The sequence below is a fragment of the Lytechinus variegatus genome, chromosome 10 (assembly GCF_018143015.1).
Source record: "Lytechinus variegatus isolate NC3 chromosome 10, Lvar_3.0, whole genome shotgun sequence".
Lineage (NCBI taxonomy): Eukaryota > Metazoa > Echinodermata > Echinoidea > Temnopleuroida > Toxopneustidae > Lytechinus > Lytechinus variegatus.
In genome coordinates this window covers 6,190,167-6,207,698 of record NC_054749.1, presented here as the reverse complement: position 1 = coordinate 6,207,698, position 17,532 = coordinate 6,190,167, and the positions used below count along the sequence as shown (strand labels likewise).

At 35.4% G+C, this 17,532-nt stretch overlaps 1 protein-coding gene across 1 annotated transcript; it reads right to left on the bottom strand.

The window, feature by feature from the left end:
* Positions 1 to 10,966: 10,966 nt before the first annotated feature.
* Positions 10,967 to 16,358, bottom strand: LOC121422757 (mitochondrial thiamine pyrophosphate carrier-like). The gene is made up of 5 exons (XM_041617936.1): positions 16,045 to 16,358; positions 14,744 to 14,899; positions 14,042 to 14,224; positions 11,745 to 11,934; positions 10,967 to 11,291 (listed from the first exon to the last, which is right to left on the bottom strand). Exons 1-5 carry the CDS (start codon positions 16,195 to 16,197, stop codon positions 10,990 to 10,992), a joined length of 984 nt encoding a protein of 327 aa, XP_041473870.1. The 5' UTR covers positions 16,198 to 16,358; the 3' UTR covers positions 10,967 to 10,989.
* Positions 16,359 to 17,532: the final 1,174 nt, after the last annotated feature.

Sequence of the window (17,532 nt, the reverse complement as noted above, 5' to 3'; positions counted from 1 at the left end):
AAGCTCATTTCGACCAAAATAAATTTGACAAGCAAAATAAAAAGGATTCTCACCCCCCCAAAAAAAGGTAATCTCGATCAAAATACTTGTTTTATTTCGATTTTGAAACTTCTTTCCATCATAAGACCAAAATAGTATAGTAGGGGGACATTTGATATTGTGTCCCCCTCCTATTTTGGGTAGGGTTATTCTCTTTGATTTAAGTATCAAAATAGATATCATTATTTTGATAATTCTTTTTGAAATTCAGATAGGCCTATAAAACGTCAATAACTTCCTCGTTCTTCAAATTGTTTCTACTATGTAAATGCCTATTATTATTATTATTATTACTAATCACTCATGATGCACAATGAGGTAAAATATAAGTTGCATCAGACAAAACGTCTAAGCTGTGATAATGGTTGACCTATGATAATTTGTCAGTTTGGTAAAATTTGTAATCAAGTTCTCATAAAACCTGGGATACATCTATTATATGATTTGTGATCATTTCTTTTCTTGGGACGCACTGTATTGTGAACGACGAAACTTGTGTTCCAGAAACGTAGGAAACACGTACATATGAGGTATGGGGCTAAAAATATATTTGTATACGTTATAGATACGTAATGTCATCACTTCTGCTTTAATACAGTTTACATCTGGGCCTTCTGGACTGCATAAATTAATGAGAGGATATTGGATTGATTTCCAGTGCAATCGACGCCATTATGGAGCTAATAGGGCATGAGCACTTACTAAATTATTCCTTTATTTAAAAAAAAACCCTGTTAGCGATATACATATATTTTAAATTTATTGTCTTAGTGATAGATCTTTTTTTTTAAACTCACTGTAGGAAACTGATTTGCCACTCCTTGCCCCCCCCCCCCACCCCGTCCTTCTATTGACATGTGTATTCACCTTTTTCTCTCTTAATCTTTTTAATGTCCCTCTTATATTTAATCTTTTATCTATAGCCCTTTTCTTATCTTTTTTTTCTTTGGCCTTACTTACACTAACTTCCCTTTGTGTCTGCATACTCCTTTTCTTTCATCCCCTTCATTAACCTGATTGGTCATCTCTTGATTCTCTTCTCACTAATGCACCTTTTGTCTCCTTGTTTCTAGCGTTGCTGTTGAATGCCTGTGGTCTATATTATGGTTGTTCCACTTAATATGTTTGTCATTTTGCCTCCGAAGAAGATTCTGTTATAGGATCGAAAGCTTAGGCCCCTTTTGACTCTTTTTTTTTTTTCTTTTCATGCAGATTGTTAATATTTGTGTGACTTTTGCATTTGTTTAATGTTGTTACGGAGGTGATCTGCTCAACGAGCTTTGCTTTGTACAGACCACCTTCCCATGCATATACCTGATATTCTCAACGCATTGCTCATGAGTTTATTCTCTTTGTTTAACGTCATTGATATTGTATATGAATGATATTTCTTTAGTGCCTTTCAGTGGAAAGAAATAAACTTGAAATTCAACTTGAACTATATAGGCCTATACACGAAAAATTTAAAGACTTGCAGAGGTAGGCCTACATGATATGAAAGTTTGGTTACGGGTTTCAGACTGGCACACAGAGGCCATGAACTTTTTGGGGTTATACATTTTAAAATCACCTTAAAATTTCATTCAGGCCTTTCTGTTTCATCATGGTTCACTTATGTTAGACAAAAGTATAATTAAACGTATATGCCTAACATAATTGAAACATGTATATAAAGTGAACTGAGCATTTAGGCTATTTTGACTATTTCGCCAATGAATTAAACGTTGATTGAAAAATCTAGGGCCCGGGGAACGACCCCCCCAGAAAAAAATTTACCCGCTTTCCTATTAGACATGAACAAGTAAATTGTTAGACAATCATAATAGACGACTATAGGAGCAAGGCGAGATGGGGGAAAATTACTGGTATTAGTTTTACCAAAGTACTTTTTTGAGATTTTTAAAATTAATGTATCATGTCTTTAAATGCTCAACATACAAATCAGTGGGACCTGCTAATATTTAGTGACATGATATGGGGTTTATCAGCACAAGGGAAACTCGTGAAAACAAATGAAAACTCAACCCCCCCCCCTCCCATTTCAATCATTAATAGAGTCAGCCATTTCAAACAGTGATAAGAAAAGAAATTGGGGTAGGGAATGGATTGGACCATCAAAACAAACAAAAATTGTTATAAAACGCGTGTATGCCTCCTGGAACAAGTTACTGGTGAAATTCGTACTAAAGAAAATGGTCGGCAAGTGGGAGGGGGGGGGGGTGGCTCTTCTTATAATCTCTTTTAAAAGTGAAGGTTTTTAAGTGTAAGAAAAGGCGGACCCGCCTCTATCCTTAACCCCTTCGCGTGCCCTTTCCATTTATTTGGGAGCCATCATGTGTAGATTTTTGTTTTTTGAGACAAATGATAGAATGTCTGACAATACCGTGGTTAAGGGGTTAAACCTTTGGGCCTACCGTGGTAAAAACCAAACTAATCATCTGAATGTCAGATAAGTGGAGGGCTTGCGAGTTTACAGCATTTTTAAATTCCGATAATGAAATTTACTCCAAAATGTTTTCTCAATTTTTACTTTATAATTAGAATAAATCAATTGCATTGAGTTGATGCAGCATAATTCAATATTAATGAAAGAATTAATATTGCACTTGAGCAACAACCACCGGGGGGAGGGGGCGACTACCGCTATGAATCAAAGAGGAGAAAAAAATAGCTGGAGGAGGGAGAAAATGGGCACAGGGGAAAAAAAGAAGAGACTCTGTACAGTATAATTCTCTATATTACCCCTAAAATCATTGAAGATACAATATGTCATATTTAGGTCAATCCCCTCGCCCCCCCCCCTTGGGCCCCGTCCCTTTTATTATATAACCCAACTAAATCAATGATCATTTCTTGCTGAATATAATTAATGTTTTTGGCAGTGGAAGTGATAGTTCGTAGTCAAAACACAAACATAGCCAAGACCTTTTCAAAAAAATTTACTTAATTAAAATAGGCGTACGCTATATTTTAGCCCTCAGATGTTTAGGGGTTCCAAAACAGATTTTCAGAGTATGAACGATCCTCGTTTTATCTAATAGCTAGCGAGACATTTTCCCTTTTTTTTACCAAGCACATTTTATTTGGTCAGCAATATTACAGTATCATTTCCCTAACTCATTTTTCAGAAACTGGTTTCTACACTTTTTTTTCACCGAGGGGTATTTAATTCTAATCATTGGCCATGACCAAAAGAATCTTATTGGTAAAAAAAAGGTTCTTTATGGGTCAGGAAAGGCTGAACGAAAGACAGACCTATACATCAGTGCAGTTGGGTATGGTGTTGCATTCGTTGATCAATAATTTCATGGGGGGGGGGTGGCAACTGTTATTCACAAGCAAAAAATGGGGGAGGGGTTATTATGAACAGGGATCCCATAAGTCTGTCATCATTACATTTTCAGATCGCCGATCAACTATCTGAAGATCTTACTTTGCATAGGACTGCTGTTTTTCAGTGGAGAAATTGATTTTCTCTTATGTTTTCTTTCTCCTTCCATTTTCTAAACAAACAAACAAACACACAAAACTGCATTGGGATTGGGTGGGGCATTTCCCAACAAAATAACAATAAAAAACGAATAACATTAAAAAATAAATACATACATACATAAAAGGGTATGAAATAATGAGACAGTCATCAACAGGGAATTGTCATTAACAGAACCATTTCTTTATTCAATGACACAAGAGCCAAATAAAACTGCATAGAATATTACATATAATAATAAATAAAACTCCCCTACATTGGTGCACACATGCACAACCCCAAAACAGTTAAAAAGGTTATCTGTTTTAGTACACAAGTGAAATACACATATCATGCTTTAAAAAGAAATTCCATATTTAAAAAAATGTGTACTTGACCCTTAAAATTTGGTTATTTTGAAACAAAAGATGGGGGCCTTCAGAATCAGCCCCCCTCTCTTAATCTTATGAGGGCACTGGCGGATCAAGGGGGGGCACAGCCACCCCCCCCCCTTTGAGAGGCACAATTTGTAATGTAAAAATGTCATTAAAACAGAAGTTTACCCCAACCCTTATGAAAGTGAAGACTTTTTTTTGCTTGTCAAATTTTCCCTCGGGAAAATGAATGTGCACCCCCCCTCAAAATCTTGTATCCGCTCCTGTATGAGGATTAACCCTAATTCTCCCGGGGGGGGGGCATAATGGCCCCCCTTGACAATTTTCGCAATATATCTGCTGCGCAATTTTTTTTGACCTCGCCGCTAACTGACTTTTTATTTTCAAGTCTCGCGCAAATTTTGAGACCAAATTTGTGACACCCGGGTACGTGGTTACGACATTACGCAACATCGTGTAAGTGTATGTCAGACCCAAAATTGCTCAAAAACGTGATTTCATGTACAAATCCAATGCAATTTGTGTATTTAGCCAAAATTCATAAATGTATCGTTATTTCTACTTTTACTGATAAACTTAATTAATTTTGCCTTGTTTATGATCAGAATTAAGTCTGGAACGATTACTATTGAAAAAAACAATTAAAAACAAAAAGTAAAAAAAAAATACATAATTATAAAAACAACAAAATACATAGGAAATCTGTCTTGGTACCAGATTTTTTTTATTTTCACCAAAACATAGCATTCTAGCTTTATTTAGTGAATTAGAGCAAAAAGTATGATTTCATGAATAAATTAGCATAATTAATTCATATAAAATGAAATATATGAATTCAGTGAAATTTACCCATGCAACTGCCTAGATTACGCCATTATCTACCATCATGCAAATTTTCATTGTGATCGCGCAATCCGCGGCTGAGATCTTAAGGGGGGCCATAATGCCCCCTCTGGGAATGACAAGAATCAAAATACCCTGGGAGATTTAGGGTTAAAGGTGTCAAAATCACAAAAAATTAGGAAAAGAGTATTAGTCAGGCAGCATATGTCATGATTTACCGGCTACTTCGACAAATTGGCTAAGTCTGATTTTTCACTTTTATGTGATTGGTGACATCACAAGGATCAACTTTCAACTTGGTGACAAATTTCTAATGGTCATCTTGACCATGTGAGGGGTCAAAATGGGGTCAATTTTTGGAATTGCCCCGATTGTGTCGAGTTATACATCAAATTGTTTGTCTGGTTATACTGAACAAAAAAGTGTACACAATCATATACTCTTGACCTCCCGTAAAAAAGTTATGACCGGAAATAGCAAAAGGTCAACGAACTTTCGTTACATTGTATATATGGCAAATTGCACTGAAGGTGTTAAGAAAGCTATTTTCCGGGGGGTTCTTACTTTTCTTTTTCATGTTTGTACTTTTTTATTTTCGATTTTAATAAGTTCACCTTCAGAGGTCCTTATCCAGAAGATATTAGGGTCAAGACAAGGTCAGGGAAAGGTCAAAGGGTCAACATGTAGCTGAAATACCCTAAAAGCGACTAGAATCGTAGAAGTCTCATTTTTTAAGGGTTGTTTATTTTGAAAAGTCTGTATCTATAACATTAAATAAATTAAGATGCTTATTTAGGAACAAAATAGATTAACAGAGATAGACGTCGAATGCGTTTAGTGTGGTATCATGGTATTGCAAGAATACATTGAAACAACTTGACAAACCCTTGTGCCCTTATCATCTTCATGATGTAATAAGTGCAACCAGCTCTTTCCGAGTGTCTTTTTTTTTAAGGAAATCAATTTTAAGTTCAATTCATTTTCAATTTACTAGTCATTGATATGTAAAAAAAACATTTCCTTCATTGCTTTGTCAGAATATTTCAATCAACAGAAATTATTGTATTGTAGTAGGGTATAAGTGTAATACTATGTAACAGAATAAACATCGATTGACCAGTGCCCCAGCTCCTAAGAAAGATGCATAACATTTCATTTGGATTAACTTAGGATTGAGGATGATATTATAAGTTGGGCTCCAATTGCTCCTTAATTCAAAATGTGTGACGGTTATATTATTTCTGACAAAGAGGCAACATCATGCAGGCATGCGTATTGTAGAAGTGTATGTCAATTATGCTGATGTGATATATTCTGACCATTACTCGATCTCTGGAGCCAAGAAGGACTACACAATTCTGGTGTTGTGCTGTTCTGAGCTAATCATCGGGGCCGCTTTTGCATATTGTAAAGAGAAATTTATAGATTTCGTGCATACTTTTGGTCAATTATTATGTATCTTTCAGTAAAAAAAATATGCAATTTTCCTTTACAAATTCTGGGGACCGCTGCAACCTCCACCCGCTGCAGCATGGCCGTGGTTTACTTCAATGAAATTTGATGTGATTATTCTTTCTGGCAACATCCAGGTAGTTCACAAAGTAGGAGAAAAAAAACGACAAAAGAACATATACCCCAGTACATGACAATATTTTCTGTTGATTAAAATATTCTGTACAAACAAATGGATGAAATGTTTCTTTACATATCAAAGATCGGTAAATTGGAAATGGAAAGAACTTGAATTGAGTTCCTAAATCAAGCAACTCGGAAAGAGCTGGTTGCACTTATAACGTCATGAAGATGATTTGATTTTTTATAGGATTTGTCAAGTCGTTTCAAGGTATTCCTGCAATAAAACATGATACCACACTCAAACTATTCGACGTCTATCACTGTTTATCTATTTTGTTCCTAAATGAGCACATTCTACCCCCTTTTTATCTAATGGATAATGTCTTCTTAGAGACTTTTCAAAATGAAGAACCTACTTCTAAATTCAAACCGCTTTTATAGTGTATTTTGGCTACCAATGAAAGTTTGTTGACCTCTTGACCTTTCCCTGACCTTGTCTTGACCCTTGATATCTTCTGGATAACGACTTCTGAAGATGAACTTATTAAAATGAAAAATAAATAAGTACACACATGCAAAACAGAAAAAACGAAAATATTAGCTTTTTATCACCATCAGTGTAATTTGCCATAAAAAATATACAATGTAACGAAAGTTCGTTGACCTCTTGACATTTCCGGGCATAACTTTTTAATGGGAGGTCAAGAGTATATAGTTGTGTACACTTTTTTGTTCAGTATAGCCAGACAAACAATTTGATATATGACTCAACACAATCGGGGCAATTCCAAAAATTAACCCCTATTGACCCAATTTTGACCCCTCACATGGTCAAGATGACCATTAGAAATTTGTCACCAAGTTGGAAGTTGTTCCTTATGATGTCACCAATCACATAAAAGTGACAAATCAGACTTAGCCAATTTTTCAAAGTAGATGACATATGCTGCCTGACTATATGTTATTCTTTATGGAAAGAGAAACAAGGAAATGGATATGCTTTTGAAGTATACTCAATCATGTGTTTAGGGAATCCTTTTCGCCTGGATTCTTTTTTAGCAATCTATACCGTAATTCCTTTGATACAGTATGTATAGGCGCATGCTTTTACAGGGTTCACACTTCTTCAGGGAAATTAGGGTTACGGGTAAAAATATGCATAACAAGCACATGGAAAAACCTGAATAGGTTTCAGTCAATGAAAAGTATGGATTTAGAAGCCATTTTTTTTTCATAACCTGTGGCTGTATGTGTGTACAGCGATATAGTTATAAGATTAAGTGCATCACAAAAAACCCCCAGAAATACATAAAGTATATTTCAATAAAAATGTATTGCACACTTAAATTGAACTAGCAATCTAGTGTAAATGACATTTTCATGCATTCAAAGACATAGGCAACTATGAATCACACACTTTGTCTTGTTCAAAGCTCATTGCTATGTTGTTTTTCAAGATAAGTAATTTTGTTTTAATAGCACCAGTGTGGCAAGTATGATGTCAGAAATAGCAGTTGCAACAAACCATCATTTTTGTCTTACAAACTCAAATCTGTGAACTTAGGGCCAACACCTAAATTCCTAAAACACCTTTCTATAATTCTCTGTTAGACTTTACAAGTTGATCTGGGGTCCATTGCAGAAAGAGTTGTGGTTAAACGCAGGTCCCAAATGCACACTGTTGATTGGTTGAAAATCAAGTTGTGCATGATTTTTAGAGTTGCAATTGATTGCAACACTTTAAGCAACGGGCCCCTTGGAAGCATTACATGAAAAGTGATTTACACTGACTAATTTGCTCTCAGCCAATCAGGGCCAAGGATTTGCAGTAGCTTATAACAATAGTTGGTGAAAATCAATATATGTTTCATGAAATGCTCACCAGGGCCCCGTCTTACAAAGAGTTACAATCGATCCAATCAATCGTAATTCTATGGAAATCCATCAGTGTCATAGTTTTTTCTACAGGAAATTTGCACAATGTCCTTGGTAAACAAAGAGAAGCACAGTGAATTTTCAAGAAAACAATGAATGCATGAATATAAATCATAGTTAAACAAACATGCATAATAGATGTTGATGTTGCTGGCCATCCACAGATGCGATTGATCAGATCAAACGCAACTCTTTGTAAGACGGGCCCCTGAAGAGTACAGGCAGGCAGGTGTCTTGCACAAGGTATATCAAAACTACCTAGATTTTTGTACTTTAGGGTGCTATTCATATATGCAACTGATTGTTGACCATGTGGATATCAACTATGCAAAGTATTTTGTGAATTCACTCAAACATGCAGCACTGTAGGTTAATGCCAAAAAAAATATTTACATAAGAAATTTCCTGAGGCACATAAAATACAGTGTTTTCCACACACACAAAAAAATAGAACTGAGATTTAGCAATGATTCATCATAGCATAATCACAAGTGCTATAACATTTCATTGTCAAGTCTCTTCTTTAAACATAGAATTCTTATTCACGCATGGGGGATTAAAAGCAATTTAAAGAAAGGTATCCTTTCTTCAAACTGTCTTTGCTCACTCATGTATGAATGAGGAATAATTTATTTTGGATGAAACAGGAGACAATAAGTTTTGTTTTTGTGGGATACACTGTATAATTCAGAATGAATGAATACCAAAGGTATACCCTCAAGTCAGAATACTCAGTTGTATTATCAGAATGCTCAATACATCGGAGCAATGCTCACGTAACAGATACATGTACAATTTATGTACACCATTCGCTTAAAATAAATATGTGAATATCAATTAGAGCTTCATGAGAAACTAAAGAAAAAATGCAAACTTATTTTGCTAGTTAGATTTGTGATTGAAATTGCATAAGATATGCATGGCCAATATTGGTATGTAAATAATTATATAATGAATAAGTAAAATCAATAAATTAACAATTAAAAATGCACAAAGTAGAAACATCACATCGTTGTAGTAGTTCTGACTCCCCATATTTTTAATGTGAGGGCCATGGGTTCATATCCTACTCCAGGCATTGATTTCCTTCAGCAAGAAATTCATCCATACTGTGCTGCACTCAACCCCGGTGAGGTTAAAGTAAATGTACATGTATACCTGGCAGGAATTTATCCTTGAAATTATGCTGCAGTTATTGTAGAGTGCTTAGAGACTTCTGATAGGAGTTAAATGCCAAGTAGGATTAAGCAAGTGTAGGCCTAATTATTATTTCCCTTATCTATAAGAGTATAGTGATGAAAAATGACTTACCACATATTCAGCCAGTCATTTGATTAGAATCCATACTGACAGTTTATCATATAAAACAGTCACAAATAGCTGCACATATGTAATGAGTATTACCTATTCTCTATGCATACAACATATGATAAATATTAAGTATTGCGTAGGAAAACAAGTTTTTCGTGTGTACCAAATAAGACCGAATTTGTAAAGATCAATTTTATGGACGCAAGGAATTTTATTCATATGTGTATCAAAATGTGCTTTCGCCCACTGATTGATATAGCATATATAACACATGTCCATAATATACATGTAAATGATTAATAAGTGCATAACAAATGAATACCTGTACTATGACTGTTACATAGTATGTAAAAATATTATTTATATACGTAATAAAAGAGTTAACATGCTTTTTTTGCAATGACCCACCCATACGTAATAAATATTACTTACATTCCTATACTTGTACAATATTTATATGCATTTTTATGCAGTGATAAACACTCTACATAATAAATAGGTTATAAATAAATACATTAAAAAAATATGCTAATTCAAGGAGTTGGTATTTGCATGAAGACTTTTCAAACCTTTTTAGCGTATATAGACCTACATGTACACAGGTGCGGCTCCAGCATGATTAGACGCAATACCATTTCAGGGGCTATTTTTTTTCCTATATTTTGTTTTCGCCTATTAAAACGAATTCACAAAGGTAGTTTTGAAAACCAACTGTTAAGTCCTTGGTTTATATGAATAAACGTGGAGCGTTGTGGCCCAGTGGATTAGTCTCCGGACTCTGAAACAGAGGGTCGTGGGTTCGAATCCCAACCATGGCGTAATTTCCTTCAGCAAGAAATTGATCCACAATGTGCTGCACTCAACCCAGGTGAGGTAAATGGGTACCTGGCAGGAATTTATTCCTTGAAACGCAGCGCGCGGAACAGCTGCACTGCTAAAGCCAGGGTAATTATGCTGCATATACTGTAGAGCGCTTAGAGACTTCTGACAAAGTAAGTGTTAGGCGCTATATAAGCAAGTATAATTATTATTATTATGCATATTTCCTGTATAAATTACGGTTATTTTACCACGTATATTACAAAATGGCCAATGCTCATACGCGCTTTTGTCACAGTGCGCCAAATTAACGCCTGTTGCCGTGGTTATCCACGCTATTTCATTCATGAGTCCACTCTTCAAACAGTAGACTCATGAATAAACTAGCGCATCTAACCATGGTAACGGGCGTCAATTTGGCGCACTGTGATGAAAGCGTACATCAGCATTGGACATTTTTCATACACGTGCCCGAAATCTGCATATACCATGGATTCAGCCATTGGTTTTCAAACCACCTTTGTGAATGCTGGCCACTGTGTCACACCTTGCTGGATCTTAGCCTGCATGTATATGTATGTCTGTATCAGACGTGACGTCCCGTCACCTGTCAACTCGAGCAAGCCACTGACAGCATTTCTCATAGGCAGCAAAGTTCAATCCTACACTGAAGAATGCTTTTAGGAGACTGGGTGAGAGCCCCTTGAAGAGCCCCCTCATCCCTTCCTGTTTGGCTATAGTGGTGGTGCAATGCAGGAACCCGCTGTAGTGGGTGACCCGACCGAAGGGTCGACGGGCCTCTTCGAACCCTTGAACCTGCAGCCTCTTCTTGATGACATCCAATGGGTAGACCCCCGACTTGGCACACACACCGGCAAGACCACCGCAGAGCAGGGACTGGAAACCTGACAGTGAAAAAGATAGAGAAAGAGAGGGCTCATTTACTTTATTTATTATTTCACTCATATCTTATGCATAAATCACTTAGTTACATACCTGCCAACAACACAACTCCAGAAACAGGGACAAAGGATAAATCAATGAAAAGAAATGACAACATACAACTCTATAGATAGACGTTCATAAAATAGGGAAACAGGGTCATTATGGGTGATTTTTTCCTTACCCCAATTTGGGAAGGTTAGGAAGTATTGTAGTTACGAGGTTTTTCTAAGAATTCTAGTTTTCAGTATTTGTGGAGTATGTCATGGAAAACATGCTGATTTTTTTTATGAGTCAACACTAAAGAGCTTAGAGGGGGCGGGGGCATCAGACCCTCAATCTTTATACGCATCAAACATAGCCCAGTCATTTTAGGGTTTCATCTTGCTTCGTGAAGTATGGGCAATGACTCTCACCACTAAGCTGATGAAAATCAGTCATATCCTGTGCTCTCTTCCAAATCCTTGTGAAAAGAGCGTAGAAACCAAACTGAAATCCAGTTTGAGGGAAGAGCAGTATCATTGTTGGAGTAAGACCCTTGTAGAATGTCCGTATCCCAGCTTCCATGTACATTGAGCGCAGAGCATGGGATATCGATTTGTAAATCTAAAAGGAAGAAACAAATATCATGAAAGAACTGGGTGTAAAACATGATGACCATATGAAAAAAAACGATATTATTCATTTTAATCTCATGCAGTGTAACCTCACATGAATTTCAATACTTTTAACAAACTGCTCCCATTAAAGTCCCTGTTCATAAGAATTGCGAGGTAAAATCTACAAATGAATAAATTAGCAATGACATTACACAGGAATTAGGAATAAGGTAACTGATGAATAATATGACCAACAGGTATAAAACCCTTTTGAATGAATGCAAGAATGAAATTTCCTTTGCTGACTGATCAGTTTTTAATCCACTTCACAAATTTTTGCAAAACAAACATGGAAAAAAAAACTTTGTACCTATTGTCTTGTAGTATTAATTTGTTCAGTGAGGCATGGTGTCAGTGATATTTTGTAACCTTTAATATGATACAAACTATATACAAATAATATTTAATACTGCTCCTAGGGAAAAGGTATCCGACTGAGAGAAAACGGCAAATATGTCATAATTGCAAAGTGAACATGAACTCACACAATTGCCATTCTGAAATTCACACACTACTGTTGTCCCATTATTCAAACAGCCTTATCTTTTTTTTACCTCCTTGTCCAATTTCTTTAAAATTTTCACAATCTTTATTTTCTTTGATGACAAGAGTTGGTTTTGCCTTTAAATCAATACAGCTTAAAGGTAAATGCCAGTTGTGGTAACAATCTCAAAATGACTTTTTGCAGAATCCAATATCATGACCACCCAAGTGTCTGTTTGTATGAATAAAAATGTGCCACAGGATTCTGGAAGAAATTGTGTAATTGCTGAGAAATGAGCAAAATAGGCGTGGATTCAGTCACTTCCGTAGGGTCTTTATTCCAGCAATAATAATATACTGTCCCACGTGTGCCTATCTGTGTTGGCGATCTCCAGTGTGATCGTTTTTCAGCTTAGATTTTATGATTTCGCAAAGTTGAGTTTAATACAAAGTGTCAATGTTTCTCTATGTGCAATACTCGATACTCAATTTTTTATGATGATAATGTGAATAATAAAAGGATAGTTAAATATGATATTAATAATAATGATAGAAATAATAATAATCAAATCTTAGATTAATTATGATAATGAATCAAATAGTAAATGAATATAAAATTATTGTATTACAATGATGACTGATTTGGCAATAACGTATGTATGTATTTACCCCAGGCATGTGATTTTTCCCCTATAATTGTGTTTCTAATTCCCGTTTCTCATTATGTTGTCATTTTCATGTATATTTTTGTATTTGTCTGAAAATCTGTAATTCGGCCTTTGGGCCGCAAATGATTTATTTTGTTCAAATAAACCATTTCTATTCTATTCTAATGTAACTGTACGAGATCTAGATCCACGATGATACAGATACTTAAAGGGGAATGAAACATTTGGAACAAATAGGCTTGTGTAGAAACAGAAAAATCAAAGAATAAGAATAAAGAAAGTTTGAGAAAAATCGGACAAATAATGAGAAAGTTATGAGCATTTGAATATTGCAATCACTAATGCTATGGAGATCCTCACATTGGCAATGCGACAAGGATGTGTGACGTCATTGATGAACAACTTTCCCTTTGGTGGACTATAAAATACCCTCAAAATGTCTCTTCTTGCTTTTTCTTACGATGATACAAACTCTTTATCCATTATGTATTCTTAAAAAATATGTATTACATGCCCTCATGTAGAAAGAACACATGATCTATGGATAGATGTGATAAAAGAGGCAATTCAAGTGAAATATATGCTAAAGTAATGGGGAGAGTTGTTCATCAGTGACATCACACATCTTTGTCGCATTGCCAATTTGCTATCTCCATAGCAATAGTGATCGCAATATTCAAATGCTCATAACTTTCTCACTATTTGTCCGATTTTTCTCAAACTTTTGTTGATCTGTTTCTTTGATTTTTCTGTTTTCACACAAGCTATCTTGTTCCAATGGTTTCATTCTCCTTTAACCCCTTTTTTTACAGACTTTCTCATGAGATCAGTGTTTTACTGCAACTACTTTCATGTAGCTTTAAAAGAGGTTAAAGCATTTAAAACAAAACGAAGATTACTTACTTTTGGTTCCCCCTGAGATACTAATCTTGTCCTGAGAACATCCACAGGGAGTGACACAAGGGTGGCCACACACCCAGACACTCCCCCACACACAAAGTGATAGACTGGTTTGTACACACCGGTTGTCAACTCCTCAGGAAGCAGAGGGTAGGCCATGTACGTCAGCCCTTCAAATGTTACAAACTGAAAAAGAATATGTGAAAAATACAAGTCATTATTGAAGGAATCGTATTATCTTGAATCATAAATTTCAATTCATCACACCTTGAGTAACGGGAACTTTTTTTGGGAAAATATTAAATTCATAATAGAATAGAAATGGTAAATAGTGATAATACAAGATTGCCAGCCAGTGGCTCAAATATACATGTTCACATAGCACAGTACTATACAAAAGCAATATACAAAGAGTAGATAAATAAAAAAAAATAATGGTAAGCATCAAATATATAAATTACACAAACCAAAGATATTCATGATAACGGATCACAAGGGATAGATTATAAAGTGGTTCAATAGTATAGAAAATGTATTGATGTATTACTGATTTATATATTTTAGTTTATGTTATCATTGTATTTATTTTAAAACAAAACAGTCGTGCCAAATGAATGAATAGTAAATTCAAATTCAGTATAAGATCAGGCATATATTTGAAAGAATGCAAGATTTATGAATATGATTATACTGAGTAAAACTTACCTGAGCAATACCATAAATTATAGAGAGGGCTTGGGCAGGTACGTGGCCCTTCCATAAGGATTGTGGCCCTTCTTCTTTGATAATAGAACCAACAGCTTGTAAGATAGAATTGTACTTGGCAGTGGAAACACCCCTTTTCATTGGCTCCTCTTGAAGCTAGACAGATTGAAAGAAACCACAATTGTTTGAAAAAAAATATTGCCTTTCGAGGAACTGATTTCCGGACATTTTTAAAGTGATTTATGTTGGTCTTTTTCATTACAATTTGTCTCTTTGTTGATCCCTTGACTTCTGATATTTTTCACATCTCCCTTTTCAACATCTCCATATCTATATCTATTTATCTTTTCAATGTCTTTGTTTTTCTGTATCTTCAATATTATATTCAGCACATCCTTTTCATTGTTTTTTCTCAGTATATTTCTCTTCATATTCATCTATTTCCTATTTAATCTATATTTTCAAATTTAAAAAAAATCTGAAGAGCTTAAAATTTTGGAAAGTGTTTATGGCAATCATATTCATAGTTCAGACTCTATATCCTTCTACAAAAAAGTTCTACAAAATACATATGAAGAGATTATATTACAATTTTGCAATTTTGAAGGACAATTATATTGCAATTTTGCAAAGATGAATATAGTAAAAGGGAGCAATACCGGTATGTTAAAGTTTATTTAAAATTTTAGGGGAAACATATTAGAAATAAAACAAACTAAAATGATAAAACTATAAAAAGACACATTAAAAAGAAAATAGGAAAATGTCATTTGAACAGACAGGTAATACAGAATTAGCATTGGTAAATAGGACAACAATAATAAAAAGTATATATGACTATTAAAAATGGTAAACATGGGAATAATTTAAGTATTTAACAAAAAGATTAATAAATTCAGAATATAATGAAAAGGAAAACTAGAAAAGGGAAGTCTTTGAAGAGACAAGTATGAAAAAGAAAATTTTATTAATACAGTAATAAGAGATGAAAAATTAGACCAAAAGCTTAAGTCTCAGTCTTCAGTATAACTTAAGACTTTTTAAACCTCCAATATCATAACCTTGTTCATTGATGAGTGCCTCCAACTCCAAGTCCAACCTTCATTCATGACCTTGCCTATTTAATTTCTTGTCTTGTTTTACCCTTTCCAATATTTGCTTTTCTTCTTGGGTTTTATTTTGGTTTCCTTTAATAAAATGACTAATATAAATGTAGCCAATGGTCTGCTTTAAAATGAAACGAATAATGGCAGTCTAATCTATCATGTATTAATCGACTAAGTCTAAGTTACAGTCTTCACCTGAAATCGAATTTTTAGCACATCGAGAGGTTGCAAACAGGCACGGGTGAAGGCCCCGCTAGCTGCTCCTGCAAATCCGTAGTCAACCTTCGTCAGTTGCCGGTGCTGTCCCTTGTCAATCTCTGCAGAGGCAGAGGGCGTGTATCCAACCATCCTGAGATATGCTGGCAGAGATACCGGCTATAACCTACGGTATATCTTGTTTATCGTTAATTGCACCTTAATAATTGATAATATTGACATTATTGGGGACATTTCGAGGAGAGAGGCTTCGTGACTCGTGTGATTAGATGATTAGTGATCGAAATGCGCATGCGCTGCTTCGCATATAGTTACTTAGTTAGCTTGTTCGGTGTTTGGGATTCCGGTGCTGGTGTAGCGTTGTGATACGTCTTTCTTTGTATGTGATACTCTTTTATAATTAAAGTTATTTTGTCTCTCCACGCAGGCACTCGGATTCAAACCACATATAAACTGAGTTAATAAAAAAGAAACTATCAAATTCAAATTCAGTTTCAATTCGGTTTTATTGAACAATACTCATCTAAAAGTTCGAAGACTATAACAGTGTGAGTTTACATTTTAAAAAATACATAAGAATACAGACAAAGAAATTAATAAATACATAACATGGAGTGACCATTAAAGAAGGAAAAAAATATATATTATGTTTAAAATGCAATAATAGTATAAAAAGAAATGGAATGGGCAGATGCAAGTAATAAGACAGATGTAATTAATATCAAAAAACAAAAGCAGGTGAGGAGCAAGAAAGGGTAGCAAGAATGGCAAGAGCGGGCAAGTAAGCATGTGATAAGGTGAGAATAGAAAGGGGGATGTAGCAAAAATTGAATAAAAAAGGAGAGAGGGAAAAAAAGGAATGGAGGGGGGGGGGACACGAGTACAAAATAAATTGCAGATTACATGTGTAACAAAAAAAAATGTGACATGATGGCGATCATAATGACGACAGAATTAAGAGCAACAGGGAGATAAAGAGAGGAGGTACAGAGAGAAATAGAAAGGTCAGACCGAACCTAACAGAAGGGCATCATATCTAATCATAAGTTACATAAGTAAACATGACAAGCACCAATAATGGATACTGGTCAGACACCAAATGAAAGGAGAAATACAAAAAATCAAACTTTTACAATTAAGGCCACTGCACAAGGGACACAAATCCACCAGGGGGCGGAGCACATACAGTGGTGTACCTAGGATTTTCCACAGGGGGGGGGGGGCAAAATCGTCCGCAAGTCTGCAAAAAAATTGACCCCCCCCCAAAAAAAAAGGTCTTTATCCAGAAATAAAGGATTTCGTGCCAGGAAAAAACAGTGACAAGCAAAAAAGAAAAAAAAAGAGGGCTTCAACTTCTCGTCAGGGAGGGCAGGGATAGGTCCCTCAGTGCATGGGTTGTGACTCGTCAGGGGGGGGGCACCCTCCCCCCCCCCCCCTCCGTAGGTACGCTAGAACGTGTGCACATAT